Genomic DNA, 10,375 nt, shown 5'->3' with positions numbered 1-10,375 from the left:
TCTTCCCCTTTCTCTGGCCAACACCCTTCAGATCTCAGCTCAAGTATCAATGCTCTCAGATTGGCTCCTGAGAGCCCCAGTCTAATCTGGGTCCCACGCCCTGCTGGTATTCTCTTCCATTCTTCTGCTTTTGTGGTACTTAACATATATATTTGTCATTATGCATTTATTGGTGTGTTTGTTTAATGTTCATTCCCCCTACTAGACTGTAAGCTCTGTGGGGGAGGAATCTATGTCTGTTTTGTTCACTATTGTGTACCTAGGACATATAATTGTCACATATGATAAGCGGTCTATAAGTACTAATAAAAGGATTTAAGCAACAATGAGGCAGCTCAGCTCAGGGAATTTAAGCAACAAGCTCCAACTCCTCTGGCTAGGAAAGCTGGATTTGCACTGAAGTTTGTTTCACTTGTTTTAAGCTTGCCAAACAACTTCTGGTCATTTGGTTTCCCTTGAATTTTTCCTCCTAGAAGGATAAGGGAAGAATTTGCTTTTTAGTCTCCTGGATGGTTAAATGTCTCATTAAAAATTAGTGAGGTGGGGTTTTGGTGCCCAAACCCCATTTTCTCATAAGTAAATGAGAGAACCTTCCTGAGTTTTATCAGCTCAAGGGTACTGACAGCATCAAGTTACAAAATTGAGACACAGACCCTGTCCCACATAACACTGTTGAGCTGCCAATAACCAGAATCCATACTCAACATAGCTCAGGAGCAGAATCAGACCAGGAAAAAGAGTTACACTTGGAAGAAACTGTATGCACTAGCTGATACACATTGTTAAAAACTATAGGGAAAATTTATGGAAACTTTTTAAAGGCTGTTTGACCAAAATAGGTGGAATATAATTGCTTCAAGTGATATTTATTGATGTTTGCTCACCAGAGAGTCTATATCTAATGCAGAAGCTCAAACAGCTAGGTACAGTTTTTATCATTGTGAGTGGGGGTGAATAATACAAACCTAGACCAAATGTTGACCCATGCTAAATTATATTAAAAAGACCAAATATCCAAGAAAGCAGGAACTCACAGATTTCAGGAGAAAAGAATGCTTTATTGGGTCCCTTGCATGCATCCAGTCCCTCCACCCTCTCACTGTCCTCTAACGGGACCCAGAAGATGGTCTCACTCCTTGCCATGAGAAATAAATGGGTGAGGCTCTGCTGGCTTTTCTCTCTAGGCCTGGAATGCTGGTTGGAAGAGCTGCTATGAAAATGAGCAACCTGATCTCAGCAGCAGAGTAGAGGAGTCATCAAAATAGTCATGGGCATGGAAACCAGACCTCTAGCTGTGGCTAATTAATCACTGGGTCCCAGGAATGAAGAAGGCCAGACAGTCCCTAAGATATTACCTAGTTATAACCATAACTAAAGACTTCTGGTTGGGCATCAGGTCTGTCTCAAGCTGCCAAGGTGGAGTCAACATCTCCCACTAATTTCCAGACCCTTGATAAAGAGAAAGTCAAATGTCTTTGAAAGGAAACCTTATTTTAATACTTAATATATAGGGTGAACCTTCCTTGGCCTTCCCCAAAGGGATCCATGTCCGTTTATCTGGGAATTATATAAGGAAAAGAAAAATATCCAAACATGGGGAGAGGAGATCTGTAGGATACTGGCTCCAAGCTAAGTCCAATTTCTGGGGACAATAGAAAAGCATGCAATCTGCCAACCAAATGGGGATGATTAATAGATCAAATTTGTACCACAGTAGACACAGTGGAATCTCAAAGCCAACCAAGGATTATTTTGAGTGAATAGCTGAAATGGATATATTTTGAAAGAGGCATCCTTCCCACAATGACGCTCTGAAATGTGGGATAGAAGGGACCATAGTAGGATAGGACAAGCACAAGCCATTAGGGAGGGCTGTGCCCTCCCTACCAAAATGGTAAATCAAAAGTAGAACCGTATTTCTAGGGGGAATGTAGAAATTAGTGTAACTATCAAAGACTTGAGAGTGAAGTCATGGTGATTCCTACCACAGCTCAGCTTGGCCAGTGCAAAACACCAGGTCTCTGGATTGCTGTTTTAAAAAGTGGTATCTCCAATTGCAGGTGCTGTTCCAGAGATGATCTCCTTGCTAAAGCAAATTCATCCAGCTCCTCACACTTGGTATGAATGCTTTGATCTAGTGAACTCATTTTTTTCTTCTATTTTGATGAGAACAAAAAACTTCAGAAACAGTTCATCTTCACCTGGCCTGCAGCAGTATAGAGTGTCTTAGCTGTCCAGCTCTGTGCCACAACCTGGCTCACAGGACACTACACTCCCTTACTACCACAGTGTTCCCTCACACTGATGGCATCATGCTTAAAGAGCCTGGAGTCAGCACCTTCCCTAGATGCCTTGATAAGACATATATGAGTCAGAGGTGGGAAATAAATCATGTGAAAATGAAAAAAAAAAAAGGTCTTGATAAAGTTCCTAGAGGTTGAAGGGTCTGATCAGGTCAGAATATTTCCTCCATAATGTAGAACAAATTACCACATTTTGAATCCCTTACCACTAAGACCCAATTCCAGGCAAAAATGTAATTTTAAGGCATCTTGTTCCAACCCATATACTGATTGACCTAGAAGGCCACCAGTTTGGGGTTGAGCCTAGAGCAAGTGAGGGTATTCCAGTTGGAAGAACCTTTAATACAAATGGTTCTCCTACCAGTCCCCATGATCTGCCAGATCTTCAAGGGGATGCTCCAGGGTAGGCCTCTGAAGGCACAGGCAGGCCATGTGTGTGAGTTCTTCATTCTTCCATGCTGCCTCCTCCTGCCCTGTGGCTGAGGCTCCCCTCAGCCTACACCTATCACTTCAAGAGAGCAGGAATCTGTCTTAACCACTATGGCTCTTCATCCGGATTTGGATTTGCTTTCCTTACCCATCATGCCTCTCCCACCATCAATATCCATGGACTTAATCATATGCTGTAAACATCACTGTGGTATCCCAACATAGTGCATCCAACCAAAGAATGCACTCTACAGCAAAAGTAAAGTAATGTGTTGATGCCTATGGCATTCACTCATCTTGCCAGGATCCCCACAGTCCAGGAGCAGTCAGCTCCATAATATGGTGCAAGGGTTTGCTGAAAACTCAGTGAGGGTGTTAGCTGAGAAACAGCACCTTGACAGGTTGGGTCAGAGCCACAGGCTGTAGCACAAGCTCTGAACTGCTAACATCTTATGGTGCTTATTTGCCCTTACCAGCTGGAGTGCACGTTGGAGAGGGGCGTGCTATCACTACATCTCAATGCCTTTCACACATCTAAGGCCGGGGACCAGGCTGATACAAAGGTTTTAGTCTCCAAGGAGACACATCTTCAAAATGTCATGGTAATAAGTGAATTGGAAGCTGAGGCACACCTGGCTACTTCAGGCTCCTTATAGCTCTGAGCAACACACAGCAAGAGGACATGGGAGTGGCAGGATGATTAACCCTATCCAGGGAAAATATGATTGCTGTTGCATAGAAAGGGGGACAAGAGTTGGAGGATTCCAAGAGTGCTTCCTGTGCTTCCATGTCCTGTGGTAAATAAACACCCACCACCTAGGTAGGGCCATTGAGGAGCTGGGCTTTAGGACAGAAGCATGGGGTCACTCCAACAGACAACAAGTCCCTAGTCATAAACACTAGTGACCTGTTCTGGAAATGGACTCCAGCCTATACCCATACTTCCTTTCTTGCTGGGTTCAAGAATTGTGGTTGAATATAGTTAATTTTAATTCACAGGTTGCAGAATTTCACAATAGGATTGTGATAGAAGAGGGAAGAGTGTCACTAGTGACACTGGACTTCGGAGAATGGTAGCCCTGGTCACTACCCCTGGACTTAGTCATTGGACATGACCTTGAATGGTCTTCCCAAGCAGAGAGGAATTTGCTTTTCAGTGTAGGCGGGAGAGTTGCAATACATCAGCTGGGAATAACAGTGTGTGTGTGTGTGTGTGTGTGTGTGTGTGTGTGTGTGTGTGTGTGTGAGAGAGAGAGAGAGAGAGAGAGAGAGAGAGAGAGAAAGAGAGTGTGTGTGTGCATGTGTGTGTGTGTGTATCTTCATTGTTGCCACCAAGTTCTTTCCACCCTCCTTCTCTCCTCCATTCTTCTGGTAAGAATCTTCATCCTTTGGGAAACCACTTCTGTCCCACTCCAAGATGCCCTGAGCTCTAGGACAGGAATTTGAATCTTGAGTGAAGGGAGTCCCACTGGAACCAGTGGCTGGTTGGTGTTGACCTGCCTGGAGGCAAGCTCTGGATCTGCCCTGGCTCCCACTCATCTCAAGGCCAATCATTCAGCTATTTCTTTGGTTCTGGGAGCTGCCCCAACACCCTTCCCATGAACCTTTTCTCCTTGCTCAAGTGGGTCTGAGTCTATTTCTGTTGCTCAAAACCCAAGAAACCTAATGGGAAGTCTCTTTTGAGACTACCTTATATAATTTTGCCTCCAACAGCTGTCAACGCAGGGTCTGGCATAAAGGAGGTGCTCAGTATATATCTGCCGAATAGATGGATGAATGAACAGATAATATTCCAACTCTCAGTTCACCAAGGCAGTCTGGATATGCAGACTGAGAGTTGGGGGCACACGGGAGCAGGAAGAAAAAGTGGGGGAGAGTCACCTGAGCACAAGAGGAGGTAGAGAAGTCTGAAATGTCAGAATGGAAGGGCATAAATGTCAGGCAAGGAAAGGCCCCAGGGGGTGACACAGGTTGTTGAGAAGCCTCTGCAGCATGGGAAGAAGGAAACAGCCAGTGAGTAGCTAGGAGGCACATGCTGGCTGTCCCCAGGGCCAGCCTTGCTGCAATGGAGAGAACCAGAGACACTGGATATCTCTCCAGAGCCTCTAGCTCTGCTCTTCCTCCCTGGGTTCCCTCCCTTGTCTTCCTCTTCTGAAGGCCTAAGTCCCCAGATCTCTTCTGCAGGCACACAGGCCATCAGCCCCACTGTACAAGCAGCACAGACCGTGTACCTGCGGCCACAAAGGCTGAGACTGAATGTCCATCCAGGAGCCAAAGCCTGGATTTATTGTTGTGGTGGGCCCAGGGGCTAGAGGATGCCCCAGACAACCTGCCTGGGAAGGGGGGACCCTGGCTCCATATATCTACAACCACACCAGATGAATGGAGGGCAAGCAGGGTACACAGTGGCTGCCTTTATTGCATTCCAAGGGGAGCAGGCTAGCACCAGGCCCATCCCATCCCAGGCCTCAAGGAGGATCTCAGGAAGGACCCAGGGTGCTGGGCCGAGCACAGCAGTTCCTTGGGAGCCCATAGGTGAAGCCCCAGAGCTGGAGCCCCAGGATCAAGAGCTAATGGCTGGGCCAGGTCCTAATTCCCAGGCATAGAGACACACTCACCCCAGCACGTGGGTGGGCTGCATCCTTCCTAGAACTCCCCTGTGCCTTCCCCTAGCTCCCCATCCACAGGCTGGAGGGGATGTGAACTTCACTGTGACTACCTCCTTCTGTTATGAAACACAAGGTCCCTCAGAGTCAACATCTGCTCTCAGGCCACAGCTGCTGACACAACCCTCACCCACCTCTTGTCTCATGGGCAGAGAGCCTGAGAGAGGCAGGGGAGGGGTGGACTGGTGGGTAGGGTACAGAATCCAGCCAGGGAAGTACCTGGGCAAGGGAATAAGCAGGGAAGCAGCAAAGGAAAGGCAGCTCACTGGGGATGGGAGATGGGAAGCAGGTGAGTGAGTGCCTGCGTGCTGGGGGAAGGAGGTATGAACACACGTCACCAAAGACCACCACACAAGGACATGACAGGCTCTGGAAGGGCCCTGAGCCCCATCTGGGCTCAGTGACAGGTTAGTTGCAGGACAAGCCAGGATGTGTGAGGCCAAGTAGCCGGAAAGAGAAGGCTCCCTGAGAGTCACCAGGCCAGACACAGCACAAGAAGCCTGGAGCCCCGAGGACAGGGAAAGATCAGGGCTGAGCAAAGGGAAAGAGGGTAAACGCTGGCCTGTGTGCCCCCAGGGTCTGGCGGGGCGAGGGGCTGGGTGCAGAGCTCATGCAGAGGACTTGGGGAGCCTCCAGCAGTGGCCAGTGTAAACTTCAAGGAGGGCCTAGGCCGCCAGGTACATGGATTGGGCCCTGGGAGCCCCGGCTGACAGTGGCACCAGGAAAGGTCACCCAGTGCCATGCACAAGAGCCATCTGATGAGGAGTGGATTGAAGAGGCCACTCAGAGAGGCCCCCAAGTGGCGGCTCCTCAGCGCACCTTCTCTGGTTAGTTCTGTAGTATCAGGAAAGTCTCCATCATTTCGAGCTGCTTCCTTGTTGGTCTGCTGCTGGGTGGAGGCCCCCAGCCTCTCGTGGGGGCTACCGCAGGCCCTGGGCCTTGGGGCCACCCTCTTGGGTGGGAGGCTGTCCCAATAACTGAGTGGCGAGTGCCTCTGAGGCCTGAGGGGTGGCCTTGGAGCTTGGAGTACTCTTCCGGGTGCCCTGGGGACTGGGGAGGCCTTTCTTCTGGGGCTGAGGACTCAGCTGGCCACCCTTCCTGCCAGTAGATGGACTCTTAGAGCCTTTGGCCTTGGCTTGAGGGTGAGCAGCCTCAGGGCCCTTGAGCGGCTTGAGCCCCAGCATCTCACAGAAGGTGTTGCACTGGTGGGAAGAGGCAAACTGGTCCAGCAGGGCAGGGAAGCAGCTCTCCTTGAGGCCCTGGTACCTGCAGCCAAACAGTGAGAGCTGAGCAGGAGTCCCACCCAGAGGGAGAGTCCTCAGGGGGCCTACTGTGGGGTGGTCATGGCCAGGGTGTCATGCCCTACCCTTTCAGGGGTGCTGGGGAGTCCAGCTGGGCACCCCAAACCTCAATTCTAAACTGTGGCCTCAGGCGACTGGAGGGCTCAGTCAGTTAAGCATGTGCCTTCAGCTCAGGTCATAAACCCAGGATCCTGGAATCGAGCCCCACACTGGGATCCCTGCTCAGCAGGGAGCCTGCATCTCTCCCTCTGCCTGCTGTTCCCCTCCACCTCTCTATTAAATAAATATATAAAATCTTTTAAAAAATAAAAAATAGGGATGTCTGGGTGGCTCAGTGGTTGAGCCTTTGACTCAGGGCATGATCCTGGGGTCCCGGATCAAGTCCCGCATTGGGCTCCTGCAGGGAGCCTACTGCTCCCTCTGCCTGTGTCTCTGCCTCTCTCTCTCTCTCTCTCTCTCTCTCTCTCTCTCTCTCTCGTGAATAAATAAATAAAATCTTAAAAAAATAAAAATTAATAAAAAATAAACTGAGGCCTCATTACACAGTGATGCAGGAATTCATCATGCCCGCATTTACTGGTGTGAGAATGATCTGCCTTGTTAGTATAAATTAGAGCAGCCTCCACATCCCCACTTTATTCCTAGGTCCCTTCCTCATCTGCATCATGATGAGTTTCCTTCTCAAGCAAGAAGGAAGGGTTGCAATGATCCTGTGTGGAGGTGTCAGTATTGCTGGTCCAGACCTGGGGTCAGGGGCACAGTGGATGGGGGTCAGTGGCCCCCAGGACGTGGCTAAATGGCCACCAGTGCAACTGGGACCATCTGGCAACAGGCCCAATACCTTAGGGATGGAGAACCAGAAGAACTTGGACAACCCAAGAAGATTCTCAGAGGGCCCCTGTCCCTGAGAGCCACTCACCCTCGCAGTTTGGTAGCAATCTGCACATCCGTCATCTTCCAATCAACCCCTGGAAAGAGACAAAGCTGGAAGCTGAGGCGGCCCGGGCCAGCTTCAGGGCCCCACCTTTCCAAAACAGGTATATCGCTAGACAGGAGCTTGTCAGGCAGGGTTCAGAGCATGTGGTTACTTCCAACCTGGCTCACAGGCAGTGCAGGCATCTCTGTGTTGTTAGTAGTAATAATAACCCATTTTTGCAGGCAAGGAGACAGGCTCAGAGGTAAGGGGCGAGCACAGTCACATTGATTCATTCATTTGCTAACTGAGCACTGACTATGTTCAGTGGTCACAGTGAGTCAAAGTTCAGTTGTTCTTACTGCTAGATCCTAAACTCTCCCAGCTGGGCAATCCTGCCTCTGCTAGATAACATTAGGCCATGGACTGGACTTGCCTCTGGCTTTGAGCTAACATTTGCTCCTTCCTCTTACCAGGACTGGCCTATCTAGACAAGGGAGAGCAGGTGGGAATGCAAACATAAATCAGGCTGGACCAACAGAAAGAGACTTAAGACTGGCTTCCACATGCTCACACAGGCAGCAGGTGCGCACCCCAAGAAGCCGAGACTAGGGGAAGGTGTTGGGAGAACAGAGCCTGGCAAAATGGGCACAGAAGAGTGGCCTCTCCACCCTGGCTGGTCCACCCCAGCATCCCAGTATTAGAATGGGACCCTTTCTCCCCACTTCCACAATGTCCGGTCACATCCTTCTGGAACCTGCCTTTCACCATCAGGGCTCAGTGCCGTGTATGACAGAAGGGGGCATGCATGGGCTTGAGATTGGGCACACCTGGACTGATTTTGGCCCAGCCCTTCTGGAGCTAGAGCTGTGAGGACCACCTCTGGTCCTTAGCTCTCAGAGTAGGGTAACGCTGCCCACCTGACTTACAGGGGGACTGGGAGCATCACAGGATGTGCTCAGTGTCTGAGGCCCAGGGGTCACGCAGTAGACCTTAATCCCTGTCATCTCTTGCTCAGGGTTGCCATCCTTCATTCTGTAACCCAGTAAATGTGACCTCTTATGTTTGCACAGAATTTTAGTTTGCAGGAGGCACTCACGGCCACAGCCTTGCTGGGTCCTCACAGCCAGTCTGGACGAAGGGATGATACTGTCACCCCTCAGGTAGGAGAGGGTGCAGAGCTCAGAGAGATGCAGGGAATCGCCCTGTCCAATTCCCTGAGTTTACAGAGACCAGCTGGAAGGCCAGGAGATGTAGACTGAAGCCGAATTTCTCTGAGTCTCAGGTCTTTCTCCTGCATCACATTACCCTCTCATTCTAGAAACTGGCGCACTTCTCACAGCTTCTTGAGGACAGTGAGCATTCCTGATTCACCTTTTTACCTTCCCAATATTGGGTAAATATTGGATGGATGGAGCCAACAATCAGAAGGAATGACATGGGTTTAATGTGCTACCAGCTTCCCCCTAATATATGGGATCATATATATCATATTTATTGCCCAGTCCACCCCAATGAAAAGCACATTTACAGCAGTTCTCTATCTCTGGCTCTTGGTTTTCTCACTAATTCACATCGGGGGCCAGATTAATGTCTGATAGTCCCAAAGTTCCTCTCCTCCCACTGTAGAGAAAATCTCCTTTCCTCCACCCTGCCCGGCTCTGCCCTACTCTGGAGAGTAGGCCTGGGAAGGACTAACCAGAGAAAGGAGGAAGTTTTGGGCTTGCTGGCCTTTGTTGGGGGGAAATCTGAGGAATGGGAGAGAGAGAAATAAGAAGTCACAGAGACTAAGTTGGTTTACATAATAAAAAGCTAACAAAAATGAGGGAGGAGGAGGAGGGTTGGGGGGAGGGGGAGGAGGAAGAGGAGGAAGAAGAGGAAAGGGGAAGGGAGGAGGGAAAAGGGGCTGTAAAGCCAGTAAGCTAGGATGAAGGGAGAGTCTGGGAAGTATGAAAAGGAGCAAAGTCCAGAGCAAAGCTGCCAGGAAGGAAGGAAGGGAGATTTTGAAAAGATTTTGGTTGTGGGTGTTTAATTAGCTCCCATGTAATATTTTTTGAAATAAATTCAGTTTCAATTTTAACTGGGGCCTAGATTGTGCTCCTATAGATGCCACTGCGTTCTGGCCGAGGCTGGTGAGGCCGGTGTATATTAATGGCACCTGCCGGGTCCACCTGCCCAAGTTCCTGGGAAAAGCAAAGGAGAGGAAACACAAGAGCTCGGCACAGACTAGCAAGCAAGCACCCGGGCTCCGCTCCCTCAGCCTGCTCTCATGCACACGTACCTGCGCACCCGCACACCCTCGTACCTGCCAAATCTGTGACAAGGAAGCTGCCATTTGTCCACAGGTACAGCCAGTGCTGGAAGGTCTGGCATTTCTGCCTGACCTCGGAGTTGCTAGATGTCTCCGGAGCCACAGCGCAGCCCCACTCCCGCGAACAGTAAGGCTGCAGGGGCTTGCCCAGGTCCTCCTCCAGGGTAGCATAGGGGATGTTGTTTGCAGGCCGGTAGATGAGATACAGTGGGAGGATCCTAAACACAGTTCCACTCAGCTGTGAGCAGGAAGTGCGGCCCCAGAGAGCCCCTCCCTCCATCTCAATTCTACACACTTGGATTGGAAAGGAGGGCCGTTCCAAGAATGGAATTCTCAGCTCTGAGACCCAAGGACAGAAAGGGAGGTGAGCTCCCCTCTGAGCTCAGGAAAGAAATGGAGGCCATTGGCTTCAGAGTCCTGTCCATTTTCTGAGGTCAGTGGGATGAGAACTG

At 49.8% G+C, this 10,375-nt stretch overlaps 1 protein-coding gene across 3 annotated transcripts in view; it reads right to left on the bottom strand.

The window, feature by feature from the left end:
- Positions 1 to 1,037: 1,037 nt before the first annotated feature.
- Positions 1,038 to 10,375, bottom strand: part of ALPK3 (alpha kinase 3) — a 54,759-nt gene continuing 45,421 nt past the window's right edge. For all 3 annotated transcript variants that reach the window (XM_072737356.1, XM_026002600.2, XM_072737355.1), the window contains 3 exons: positions 9,918 to 10,141; positions 7,619 to 7,667; positions 1,038 to 6,664 (listed from right to left, as the gene is read on the bottom strand). In XM_072737356.1, coding sequence (XP_072593457.1) covers positions 6,319 to 6,664; positions 7,619 to 7,667; positions 9,918 to 10,141 — 619 coding nt within the window. In that variant the 3' untranslated portion in view covers positions 1,038 to 6,318. The remainder of the gene's footprint in view (positions 6,665 to 7,618; positions 7,668 to 9,917; positions 10,142 to 10,375) is intronic.

The sequence above is a fragment of the Vulpes vulpes genome, chromosome 14 (genome assembly GCF_048418805.1).
Source record: "Vulpes vulpes isolate BD-2025 chromosome 14, VulVul3, whole genome shotgun sequence".
NCBI classification, from domain to species: Eukaryota; Metazoa; Chordata; class Mammalia; order Carnivora; family Canidae; genus Vulpes; species Vulpes vulpes.
Note: the sequence above shows the minus strand (reverse complement) of the source record. Positions and strands in the feature narration are given on the sequence as shown.